The 13,557-nt window shown below is 41.5% G+C and overlaps 1 protein-coding gene and 1 pseudogene across 2 annotated transcripts in view; one reads left to right on the top strand and one right to left on the bottom strand.

Annotated features, from left to right (window-relative positions):
• DCTN4 (dynactin subunit 4) overlaps positions 1 to 2,090 on the bottom strand; it is a 34,000-nt gene extending 31,910 nt beyond the window's left edge. Inside the window, exon 1 of one of the 2 annotated variants that reach the window (XM_029943030.1) lies at positions 1,883 to 2,090. In XM_029943030.1, the coding sequence (XP_029798890.1) occupies positions 1,883 to 2,017 (135 nt within the window). In that variant the 5' untranslated portion in view covers positions 2,018 to 2,090. The remainder of the gene's footprint in view (positions 1 to 1,882) is intronic. The other variant, XM_029943031.1, reaches the window with a different exon arrangement.
• Positions 2,091 to 6,306: 4,216 nt separating this feature from the next.
• On the top strand, positions 6,307 to 7,951 carry LOC115293516 (annotated as a pseudogene).
• The last annotated feature ends 5,606 nt before the right edge of the window (positions 7,952 to 13,557 follow it).

Raw genomic sequence — 13,557 nt, 5'->3', positions numbered from 1 at the left:
GAAAAAACAGGGGTGTCTGGGTGGTTCAGTCGGTTAAGCATCCGACTTTGGCTCAGGTCATGATCTCATGGTTCGTGGGTTCGAGCCCCGTGTCAGGCTCTGTGCTGACGGCTAGCTCTGAGCCTGGAGCCTGTTCTTCAGATCCTGTGACTCCTTCTCTCTCTGACCCTCCCCTGCTCACGCTGTCCCTCTCTCTCTCAAAAATAAATTTAAAAATTTAAAAAAAGAAAAAATAAAGCTGCCGCTCAAATAATCTCCCGTAACATAAAATATAGTATTGCTAATATTTGCACTTATTCATCGTAATAGGCAAACTATAATTTGTCCCCTCCTGTGTCTTTTCAAATTATGTCTGTTCCTTCATATGAGGCTCCAATCCAAAGTTCTCCTTAAGAACTTTCTGGGCTCCTCCAGCCCTCACTAGCTTCATCCTTCTCCAAACCCCAAATGCCTAGGTACACACCAGTTGTAAAATATGTGGTCACAGAAAATCTTTAACAGATCCATAGAAATCATGGAGCCCGATCTCTAATGACCAGCAAATGAGACTCTAATCCAATAAATTCTGGAGGTGAAGCTGGAACAGGAAAGCATCTAAAAGACAAAGGACCTGCTAAGGAGATATACACAGATAAAATGTTAATGGAAAAAAAAATACAAGAACTACTGTATGTATATTAAGGCATTGATTTTTCTCTTGTATTATTCAACTGCTTTCTCTGACTATTCTTAATATTATAAAAAATACCCAATAAGATAATTATTAATAATAATGTATAAAATGGCTTATAGTATAGGACACGGTTTCATATGCCCTTTTAACAATCCATGGATCTTCAATGAAGTTCTGAATTGGATTTCAAATCCTGATTTGAAAGGCTGCAGAGGAGTTTCAAATCCTGATCCTCCCTGCCACCTTCAAGTTTTTGGCTGTGTGATGTAGGGCAAACATTGTGCCTGTTGCTTAACTACAAAATAGTTCTAAAAAAAGGTATTCATTCTATTGGCCTTAGGTAAACCATATGGCATATAGAAAGCACTGAATACACAGTAACTGTTACCAGTAGCCTTTCCTTAACCAGACCATGAGTCACTCAACAGCGGGATTTATGTCTTACTCGTCTTTTAATTTCCAATGATTACTGAATGAACAACAAGATGTGTCAAGTGCTGCAGAAGTCTGGGAATTTATTTGGTCATTTTAAAAAAATGGAGTGGGTGTTTTACATTCTGAGCAATCCCACTTCCAACCCCACTGGTGCCTGCGAAAGACAGCACCTCACCCTCTGGAGAAGCGCCATGAATAGAATACTTTGAGCTTCTTACACGACAGACCTTATTCTAAATGCTTTTCACTCAACTTGCCTCAGCCAACCCAAGCTCTCCCTCGCTGCAGGCCTAGGCCTGAGCCAGAACACAGCACCGACAGACCCAGGAAGGCCCAGGTTCTGGCAAAAGTAGGGGCAGAACTTCCAGGATGGGAGGGGCATGAGATTGCCTGCCGGCTCCACCCCGATATCACCAGTACGGGAAAGACGGTATCTCGCCCCTCAAGGGGCCAGAATAAACACCCTTACACTTTCCTCCTCAACCCACCCGATTACCACCCCCTACCCAGGAGACGGCCAGGGTCCCCAAAGTCAAGTCTATCCAATCAGAAGGGGCTCTAGAACCAGACGATTTGCTCAGCCCCACCCAAGGCCGCTCCTTCTTTCCAAATGACAAATTATAAGCAAATTAAATCGCAAGCAAATATGAGTGACGGAAGACACAGCCAATCAGCATGCTTGGAAAATAACTACCCGCCAGTCGCGGTGACTAGGACGAACCCTTCTCCCCTCCCCCAACACACAGACAGTCTTCAATGGGACGACTCCGTTACCTCGTGAGACACACATTCCAGCGACCGCAGCTCGCTACAATAGCGGCAGAAATAAAGCTGCGAGAGCGGGGCCCGAACCTTCTTTTCTCCCTGGACTAGGTACAGAACCCGCTCCGATTGCAGCAGGGACGCCATCTTGGAGGGGGAGGAGCCAACGGCGCTCTCGCCGCGTCACGTGATCCGAGAGCCTGCGTTTTCCACGCCGCTTTTTCTACGTCTTTCGTAGGAGAGTGCGTAAGGTTTCCATCCAGTGGGGCCTAGCGCGCGGCGGAAGTTACAGTGCGCGTGCGCAGCTGGGAATCCCCGTTTCTTCCCCAGAGTTTCAATGAGCGTTTGCTGTCTGGACGGAAGCCTGACCTTTCAATCATTAAGTATGCAATCACAGATCAAATCCGCACTGGCCCGGTGCTCTTCTTTTCCTTGTTTCTCCAAAAAGAAAGGTTGCTCTTTTGTTTAATTTACAACTGCCTCTCCTGCTCTCACATTCCAGGCCGACTTCCAGAAGGTAGATAGACGGAGGATCTCAGGGACAGAATGCCTTGGGAACAGGCAAGTTAAGAGTCACACCACCACTTTCTTTTGACAGTCTTGCCACTGACCTGCAAGAAATCTTCATAGACATTATCTCGTTTGAAACTTCTTATACTGTGAGCTCCTCCACACACAAGCCATACTTCATTGATTTCCAGGTTTCACAGAGTTAGGACCAATTCTACATTGTGGGCGTTCAATAGGTATTATTAGTGAAGGAATTAAATCAATGAATAAACATTGTCGCTTGGTGTCGGTTATATTTTTTCCAATGCATAAACTAAGGGTTAGATATGTAAAATGACCACTTAGAACTGGCCTAGCAGAGTCTGGAACCCAGGTTACCTGCCACCAGTTGCGTGCTTTTTTCATGGTGCTGATGTATTATTTATTTGTCTGACATGAGAGTTGGTGATTCAGAAGAAATAGAATTGAATATTAATATTAGCTAACATCTATTGAACACTTATTGAGTACAAGACGCTGACAAAACTACATATAGTGTCTCATTTAATTTTCACAAAAACGCCAAAAGGTAGGTAGCATCATTTCTATTTTGCAGCATGGGAAACTGAGGCTCAGAAAATTGAAACGACGTGTCTAAATTTCATACATAGCGGCAGAATTCTGTTCGTCTGACTGCAGAGCTTGCATGCATCACTCCTATGCATACTGCCTCCAGCATATTTTCTTTCTTTTTTCCAGATTTACTGACGTATAATTGACAACTTCAAATTGTATATATTTAAGGTGTACACCTTGATGATTTGATATACATTGTGAAATAATGAACTCAAACAATCTAACATATCCATCACCTCACATACTTATCATTTTATTTTCTTTATTTCTGACGAGAACACTTAAGATCTAACCTTTTAGCAAATTTCAAGGATAAAATATACAATATTAGCTATGGTCACATTGTTATACATTAAATCTCCTGATGTTATTCACCTTGCATAACTGCAACTTTGTAGCCCTTGGCTAACATTTCTTCATTTCTTCCTTCCCCCAGCCATTGGCAACAACCATTCTCTCTGCTCCTGTGAGTTTGACTTTGAGACTCCATACATAATTGCGATCATGCAACATTTGTCTTCCTCCATCAGGCTTATTTCACTTAGCATAATGTCCTCAAGTTCATCCATGTTGCTACAAATGGCAGGGTAACTATATCTATGTATTGTATTTATATTACAGTTATTGTATTATATTGTATATATATTTATATATCACATTTTCTTTATTCATTTGTTGGCAGTTATATTGTTTCTGTATCTTGGCTATTGTGAATAATAGCTGAAATGATCATGGGATTGCAGCTATCTTTTTAAGATTCTGATTTTATTTCTTTTGACTATACACCCGGAAGTGGGATTGCTGGATCCTAAGATAGACTTATTGTGAATTTTTGAAGAACCTCCATACTGCTTTTCATAGAGGCTGTACCAGTTTACAGTCCCACACAGTGTAGAAAGCTTCTCTTTTCTCCACATCCTTGACAACCCTTGTTATCTTGTATCTGATAACAGCCATTCTAACAAGTGTGAGGTAGTATCTCATTGTGGTTTTGATTTGCATGTTCCTGATAATGACTGATGTTAAGCACCTTTTCATTTATCTAGTTGTCATTTGTATGTTTTCTAGATATATCTGACATATCTATAGACATACAGACATTCAGGTCCTTTGCCCATTTTTAAATTGGAGTATTTATTTATTAATTATTATTATTATTATTTTTGCTGTGTAGTTTGGATATTAACCCCATATCAAATACATGATTTCCCGGGATTTTCTTCCATTCTGTAGGTTGTCTTTTCATTCTGTTGATTGTTTCCTTTTCTGTGCAAAAGGTTTTTTATTTGATGGAATCCCATTTGTCTACTTTTACTCTTGTTACCTGTGATTTTGGGGTCATATCCAAGAAATCATTGCCCAGACCAATAACAAGAAGCTTTTTCCCTATGTTTACTTCTGATGGTTTTATGGTTTCAAGTCTTCTGTTTAGGTCTCCAATCTCGTTTGAGTTGGGTTTTCTAATATGATATAAGGATCCAATTTCCTAACACCATTTATTGTGTGTCCTTGGCACCCTTGTCAAAGATTGGTTAACTGTTGATGTGTGAATGCATTTTTGGGCTCTCTATTCTGTTCCATTGTTCTTGTTTTAAATGTTTTTTATTTATTTTTGAGAGACAGAGACAGCGCGAGCAGGGGAAGGTCAGAGAGAGAGGGGACATACAGATCCTGAAGCAGGCTCCAGGCTCTGAGCTAGCTGTCAGCACAGAGCTGGACGTGGGGCTCGAACCTATGAACTGTGAGATCATGACCTGAGCCGAAGCCGGACGCTTAGCCGACTGAGCCACCCAGGTGCCCCTTCTGTTCCATTGTTCTATATGTTTGTTTTTATGCCTGTTTTGATGACTGTAGCTTGTAATATATTTTAAATCAAGGTCCATGATGCCTCTTCCTTTGTTCTTTCTGCTCCAAAAGGAGTCTTTCATGGTTCCATATGAATTTTAGGGTTGTTTTTTCTATTTCTGTAAAGAATGAATTTGGGATTTTGATAGGAATGGCACTGAGTCAATAGATCACTTTGGATGGTATGAACATTTTAACAATATTAATTCTTCTAATACATGAACACAGGCTGTCTTTCCACTTACTAGTATTTTCTTTAATTTCATTCATCAATGTATAATTTTCATTGTACAAAAATCTTTCACCTCTTTGGTTAAGTTTATTCTGAAGTATTTTATTTATTTATTTTTTGCAGTTGTAAGTGGGATTATCTTTTTTTAATTTCCTTTTCAGATAACTCATTGTTAGTGTATAGAAACACTACTGATTTTTATATGTTGATTTTGTATCCATCAACTTTGCTAATTTTATTAGTTCCAACAGTGTGGGGAATAAACTTAGGAATTCCCTGGGCTTGCACTGATGGGTTAATAAGGCATAAAGAATTAGAAAGCCATAGGATGCTTACACCCAAGTTTTGGAAAACAAGATTAAGTAAATAGGTATGGAGAGGGTGAGGCAAAGCCCCCAGTATAGAGAGGGCGGGGCAAAGGCCCCAATATAGAACAAAAGTATATGAGGTAAACAAGATTGGGTATTCAGGGCAGAAATGCCCCCCAATTTAGTACTATAGCAGAAAACTACTTTCACAGGAAGAAAGGACCAAATCAGGTAAACAGATAAACCGGGTGAAGTTGCCCAGAAGGGAGCTAATTAACAAAAGAAAGGTGCCTTGTTGACCCTGAGGTGGCATGCTCTATCTGTCTTATCCCCTAGTCTAGTTAAGATAAACAGACATGGCGCCCTAACATCTGCCGTTAACAACCATCTGCCCGGTGCCAGGATTTTGTTTTCTCTTGACCCAAACCCGTAACCATATATCTTCAAAATCCCCTTTCCCTTACACCCAAGAGTTAATGTTCACAGATTCACTGTTTCTTTGTGCACACCCATCAGCTTGTAAGCCTTTTGATCCTAATAAATATGGAGCAAAGACACTGACTCAGGCCTCTTGTCTTCTCACGGACATTAGCCATCTCTTGAATTTTAATCCTGTGTCCCGCTTTCTTGCCGGACAATAAGGAGCTCTACACCCAGAGTCTACCACAAAACAGTTTTTTTGTTGTGTCTTCAGAGTTTCCTACATATATGAAAATGTCATCGACAAACATAGATAATTTTATTTCTTCCCTTCTGATTTATATGCCTTTTGTTTATTTTTCATGTCTGCTTATTCCAGCTAGCACTTCAAGTACTTTGTGAAATAGAAGTTATGAAAGTGAGCATCCGTGCCTTGTACCAGATCTAAGAAGGAAAGCTTTTAAGTTTTTCCCTTATTTGTGGCCTTTTCATTTATGGCTTTTATTATGTTGAGGTAAGTTCCTTCTATACTCATTTTGTTGAGAGTTTTAATAATGAATGGAGCTGAACTTTGTCAAATACCTTTTCTGTGTCTATTGAAATGATCATGTGGTTTCTTCCTTTTTTTTTTATTGTATTTTATCACATTGATTGATTTGTATACATTGAACCATCCTTGCATCCCAATGGTCATAGTGAATGATCCTTTTAATGTGCTATTGAATTTGGTTTTTTGAAGATTTTTATATCTATATTCATCAGGGATATTGGCCTGAAGTTTTCTTTTCTTGTGGTGTCTTTGTTTTTGTAATCAGGGTGATGCTGGCCTCATGATAAAGATTTGGGAGTGGTTCCTCTTCTGTTTTTAAAAGAATTTGAAAAGACTGGTATTAATTTTTCTTTGAACATTTGGTAGAATTCACCAGTAAGCTCTCTGGTCCTGGCTTTTCTTATTGGAAACTTTTGATTACTGATTCAGTCTCTTTATTTGTTATGGGTCTCTTCAGGCTTTCTATTTCTTCTTAATTCAATTTTAGTAGGTTGTATATTTCTAAGAATTTATCCATTTACCTGGTTTATCCAGTTTTTTGGCAGAAAATTGTTCATAATAACCCTGTATGGTCCTTTTATTTATCACGCATCCATTGTTATGTGTTTGCTTTCACTTATGACTTTACTTGTCTTCTCAATTATTGTCTTTTTTTAATGTTTATTATTTTTGAGAGAGAGAGAGACAGAGAGCAAGCAGAGGAGGGGCAGAGAGAGAGGGAGACACAGAATCAGAAGCAGGCATCAGGCTCTGAGCTGTCAGCACAGAGCCCGACATGGGGCTCGAACCCACAGATCGCGAGATCATGACCTGAGTTGAAGTTGGCTGCCCAACCAACTGAGCCACCCAGGCACGCCTTTCAATTATTGTCTTAATCTAGCTGGGGTTTTTTTAGTTGTATTTATCCTTAAAAAATAAAATAATAGCTCTGCCTTTCCATCTGGCAGCAGCCGTCAGCTCAAAGGTAAGCCAAGATGAGTGCTTACAAGTACATCCAGGAGCTGTGAAGGAAGAAGCAGTCTGGTGTAAGATGCCTTCTTTTCAGGGTGCCCTGCCGCTGTATCACCAGCTCTCTGGTGGGGCCACAGGCGCCCCTGGCACCCCCATCCAACAGGCCCAATAAAATTGCACAGAGACTGGGGTACAAGGCCGAGCAAGGTTATGTTATATATCAGATTTGTATGTAACGTGGTGGCTGCAAATGCCCAGTTCCTAATGGTGCTCCCTATGGCAAGCCTGTCCATCCTGGTGTTGACTAGCTAAGGTTTGCCCGAAGCCTTCAGTCTGTTGCAGAGGAGCGTGCTGGATGCCACTGTGGGGCTCTGAGAGTCTTGAATTCTTACTGAGTTGGCAAAGATTTCACATACAAGTTCTTTGAGGTTATCCTTGATGATCCATTCCATAAAGCTATCAAAAGAAATCCTTACACTCAGTGGATCACCACACCAATCCACAAGCACAGAGAGATGTGAGGGCAGACATCTGCAGGCCGCAAGAGCTATGACCTTGGAAAGGGTCACCAATTCCTCCATACTACTGGTGGTTCTGGCCCTGTGGGTTGGAGAAGACCCAGTAGTCTCCAGCTCCACCATTACTGCTAATACAAGTAATGTTTGTGAAATTCTTACTAAATATACAATTTAGGACAGTGAAAAAAAAAACCAACAACAGCTCTTACTTTTGTTGTTTTTTTTTCTATTATTTTTTTTCTCTGGTTTAGTTCCACTGATTGTTGTTTTATTATTATGTCCTTCCTTCTGCTAACTTTGGGCTTAGTTTCTTCTTCTTCTTCTTCTTCTTCTTCTTCTTCTTCTTCTTCTTCTTCTTCTTCTTCTTTAGCTCCTTGGAAATGTAAAGTTAGGCTTTTTACTTGAGATCTTTCTTCTTTTTTTAATATAGGCATTTTATTGCTATGAACTTAACTTTTGGTACTGCCTTTTCCGCATCTCATAACTTTTAGTATGCTATATTCTCATTTTCACTTGTCTCAAGATACTTTTAAAATTCCCTTTTGCTTTCCTTTCTGACCCAGGGGTTGTTCAAGTATGTTTACTCCCATTTTCCCATTTTCTCATTTTCTTGCCATTACTGATTTCTAGTTTTATTCCACTGTGTTCAGAAAAGATATTTGGAATAATTCTGATCTTAATTTTTTTTAATTTTAATATTTATTTTTGAGAGGGGGGAGGGGCAGAGAGAGAGGGAGACAGAATCTGAAGCAGGCTGCAAGCTCTGATGTGGGACTCAAACTCATGGCCTGCAAGATCATGACCTGAGCCAAAGTCGGATGTTTAACTGACTGAGCCACCCAGGTGCCCCTGATCTTCTTAATTTTGAAGGGTGATTTTGTGGCCTGACATGTGATCTATCCTGGAGGAAGATCCGTGTATGCTTGAGAAGGTGTTTTCTATGGCTGTTAGGCAGGATGTTCAGTTATATCTGTTAGATCCATTTGGCCTAACCTGTCATTCAAGTCAACTGTTCCTTTCTTGTTTTCTGTCTGGATATTGTGTTCATTATTGTAAGGAGAGCATTGAAGGCCCCTTGTTGTACTGTCAACTTCTGTTTTCAGATCTTTCAGTATTCACTTTATACATTTAGGTGTTCTGTCTAGCATATTTTTTACTATGATGATGTTAGTAATTTCTTACAGGCAGTATAGTGCTTTTTGATTTATACAGTGTTCTCCTGAATGTTATCTCGGAGTTTATGTCCCATTTTAACAATTTAAGCCTAAAAGTCAGTAAATTCCATTTACTCTGACTTCTTATTCACCAAGCAATAGTTTCATGGGTAGACTCTGCTCCTACAAGAAAATGTATTAGCAGCCAACTGCTTTGCAGTTATTTCTTCCTGTTAATGAATTCCTTGGCCTTATGTCTCATAACCTAGTCTCTGCTGAGGGTTAATCGCTTTTACTGGACTAAACTATTCTGGTAAAATCAAGTTCCAAAGGCTGCAGGTAGAGGGAGGCTATGGCTGACTCCATGTGAAACAGACACTTTCAGGAGCTGTGGGAAGTGGCAAAGATTTCAGCTGCTTGCTAGCCGGATTTGTCACTCCCTGAGGGGAGTTGCAAAATAGGCAGGGGAGCGCCACTCCCTGCCAGAGGAGAAGCCAGAAGATCAAAGATCAACCGCCTGCAGGCAGGGTCCTATCAGCCCCTCAGGCGCTGTGCTAAAACACTTTAGTCTGGTTCCTCTTTTACTCCAGTCTTAATCCCTTAACCCTGTTTCCTAGCAGCTGACCTAGGTCAGCTGCCTGGTTTTCCCGCCTTGAAACCTTTATAAGATACGGGGTTTTCTGAATAAAGAAGAAGAGGCTTGATCGAAAGTGTGTGTTGTGACTTCACTCTCTGTGCGTCCCCCTTCCTGCCCTTTCTCTCCCTCTCTCAGGAAGAAAACCCGAGACAATTCTCCGCCCTGTCGGTTGGGGTGGACGAAACAGGTACCGCCGAACGCTGGGGCCGGGACCTGGCGTCGGTTAAGACAAGGAGCACTGGTTTTGAACAATTCAATTCAATGGGCAAGCATTTTGCCCCTTTGTGGCAGGAATTGGGAAGGGAAGCAGAGATAAATGAGGCAGTTACTGCTCCCAAAGGGCTCAGAGTCTAGGCATCAGGGCAGTGTTTCTCAAGTGTGGACCTGGATCACCTACACTAGAATTACTTGAGAAGTACCACTATAAACAAGGATTCCAGGCCCTTATCAAGACTCAAATTAGAATTTTGGGGGCGGGGCTACAAAATCTAAATTTTTTATTAAGCTTCCAGGTGAATCTCATGCCCACAAATTTGAAGAACCACTGTGTTTTGATAACCACTTGTTTAATTTTCTGTCTTTGGCCCAAGGACTGAGCATGGTGGGCCTTGTGTCCGTTGCCTTGTGACCATTGCCTAGCAGGAGATCAGATGTCTCTGCCCGCTGTGCTATGGAACATGGAGAGTCTCTAATGGTAGAAATAGGGAACATCCTGCCTATCTCTCTTTTTTTTTAATTTTTAATTTTTATTTATTTAATTTTTTAAAATATAAGTTACTGTCAAGTTGGCTAACATACAGTATACATAGTGTGCTCTTGGTTTTGGGGGTAGATTCCTGTGATTCGTCACTTACATACAATACCCAGTGCTTATCCCAACAAGTGCCTTTCTCAATGCCCATCATCCCTTTTCTCCTCTCCTCTGTCCCCCTGTCCCCACCATCAACCCTCAGTTTCTGCCTATCTCGTGGTAGGGCTCTCTCCTCACCTTCAGGGGGCTGGATTCTATTCTCCGTGATTCCAGTTCCACAGAGCCCTACCTGTCAGACTTTGAAAATTAGACCTCACTGTGGACATCGGTGTTCCAGTGCCGACCCTAGTCCCCAGATCCACGTCCTCCCCAAACCTTTTACTTGTAACTATGTGATTACTACATGAATACCTTCTTGGGATCCCTCTGGGAATCCACTTGGCAAACCTGAAAGTGTGAAGGAGTTAACATTTTATAGGACGATCATTCACTAATGCAGGTGGGAACCTATGAATAAATGCTCCCCGCCGCCTTCTCCCAGACGGTCTCAGTGTGAGGTCAGGGGTACCAGCAAGGTCGAGCCCTAGTTGTGTTGGGAGCCATCCTGAACTCACCAGTTGAGTGAAAATTCCTGGCAAGGGTACAGCAAGTTTGCAAGTCTCTTGCCACCAGGCAGCAACAAACATCTACCCTATTGTAACTATCATTTCTTCTTGAACACCAGGCCTTGGAGTGCCTTGCCGATTAAAATCAAGAGCAAACTGTCCTCTTGTTCTGGCCTTGAGGTGGTGATTGCACCTGGTCAGGGACAACCCAGTAATTCAAGAAGACGAGCGTTTAAGGTTGTCACTAAGTCTACCCCTACTTCCATTCTGCCCTGAAAAACCTTATAATTAACTAGTAAACTTAATACCTCCTGGGCTAGGGTAAATGTTGCAGAAGTCAGCCCTGCAACTTAGGCAAAGTACACATCATCTGTCCTTGTGGCTGCGAGGGTAGACTTTATGTCTCCTGGGGATCCTGTTTTTCTGCGTACTTTCTCTTAGAGCTATAAACAGCCTAATGACCCTTACTCATAACAGACTGACCTTACTAAACAATACTGCTTGCCTCATGGTTAAAGGTCGCTTTCTTAGGGCTATACCAGAAATTTTGCATGTCTTGGTCTTACTCTCTTACTATGGAAAAAATGTACACTTAAAAAATACCTGCCTTTCCCCTATAATAATCATGAGTGCCTGTAGCTAAGTTTTTTTTTTTACAACAATCATTACTACTAAGGTTAGAATTATAACTTCTGCAGAATCCATGTTCTGGAAAACTGTGCTGAAAAAATTATCTATGAGAAATCATTTACTAAACACATGCTGCTCTTTCTGCTCCTTTTACCTTTCACTATAAATAAAGCTAGAGAATCAGACAGAGCAGAGATGCATGGCTGGTGATCAGAAAGAAACTTGAGGCTCTTTCAACTCTCAGGGGCCAACACCGTCCATCCTTTAGGGAACCCTGGACCTGCTGGAGCTGGACTTTGACGTAGTTGCATGCAGTAGTGACCAGCTTGATGATGTGCCCTTGTACTGACCTTTCTTCCAACAGTTGACTTTTCCTGTCCCCTGTCTGCAAGCTCTCATTTTGGGCCCTCTGCTGTCTAAGGGAAGCTTAGGCTAAGATAGTTAATAATTATTGGGGGGCGGGGGGCGCCTGGGTGGCTCAGTCGGTTAAGCATCTAATTTCGGCTCAGGTCATGATCTCATGGTTTATGAGTTCGAGCCTCATGTCAGGCTCTGTGCTGACAGCTCAGAGCCTGGAACCTGCTTCAGATTCTGTGTTTCCCTCTCTCTCTGTCACTCCCCACTCCTGCTCTGTCTCTGTCTCTCAAAAATGAGTAAGCGTTACAATTTTTTTAAAAATAATAATTCTTGGCAATGAGCTCTGGTGAAAAAACCAGACCAATTTATACTCTAACAGTAAGTGTCAGAGGCTCCCATTTCCCCTTTGTTCTACCAGCACAGAATATTATCACATATGGGTGAATAGTTTTGCACTTTCTAACTATGTGATCTTGAAAAAGCCATTTTCACCTATGTTTTATAACACATAGAATGGGAAAAATAATTCCTGCGTTGGTGAAAATAGAAAATCACCATGGCTATGAAAGCACTTTGTAAGCTGTGAAGTACTAGGCACATGTAAGAAATGGTCCCTAATTATACCATGAATGAAAAACCCAAAGGGGTGTCCATTTCTCTAAAGAATCCTTCAGAGTAAATCCATAATAACAACTAAAAAAACTGAAGCCAGTCACACTTTGGTCAAATGAGGTCTTGCAGAGAGGGCCTGAAATTGAGCCCTCACATCAAAGGCTCAGGGTCCTCTACAGCTTAAGAATCCTGGCTGGCTGGGCACCTAGGCGGCTCAGTCAGTTGGGTGTCTGACTTTGGCTCAGCTCATTATCTTGCAGTTTATGGGTTCGAGCCTTACATCAGGCTCCCTGCTCTCAGTAAAGATCCTGCTTTGGATTCTCTGCCCCTTCTCTCTTTGCCCCTCCCCTGCTCACATGCGCTTTCTCAAAAATAAACAAAAACATTTAAAAAGTTGCGGAGAGGTGCCTGGATGGCTGAGTCGGTTAAGTGGCCAACTTTAGCTCAGGTCATGATCTCATGGTTTGGGAGTGAAAGCCCTGTGTCAGGCTCTATATGGACAGCTCAGAGCCTGGATCCTGCTTCAAATTCTGTCTCCCTCTCTTTCAGTTCCTCCCCAACTTGCACTCTGTCTCTGTCACTCTTTCAAAAATAAACAAACATAAAAAAAATTTTAGGGGTGCTTGGGTGGCTCAGTCGGTTAAGCCTCCGGCTTCGGCTCAGGTCAGATCTCACGTTCATGGGTTCAAGCCCCGCGTCAGGCTCTGTGCTAACAGCTAACTCAGAGCCTGGAGCCTGCTTCTGGTTCTGTGTCTCCTTCTCTCTCTGCCCCTCCCCTCTCATGCTCTGTCTCTCTCTTTATTAAAAATAAATAAAACATTAAAAAAATTTTTTTAATGTATTAAAAAAAAAGTTGCCAAGATATGACAAATATTATGCTAGAACATCAAAATTATTTAAAAAAAAAATTTCTGGCAGGCTATCCTGAACCGTGCCGGCCATCTGCCTGGGCCATCTTTCTTGTTTGGGTTTCCTGCTAGAAAACTGCATTA

Source organism: Suricata suricatta, chromosome 6 (genome assembly GCF_006229205.1).
Source record: "Suricata suricatta isolate VVHF042 chromosome 6, meerkat_22Aug2017_6uvM2_HiC, whole genome shotgun sequence".
Lineage (NCBI taxonomy): Eukaryota > Metazoa > Chordata > Mammalia > Carnivora > Herpestidae > Suricata > Suricata suricatta.
This window is presented reverse-complemented; position numbering and strand designations above follow the sequence as displayed.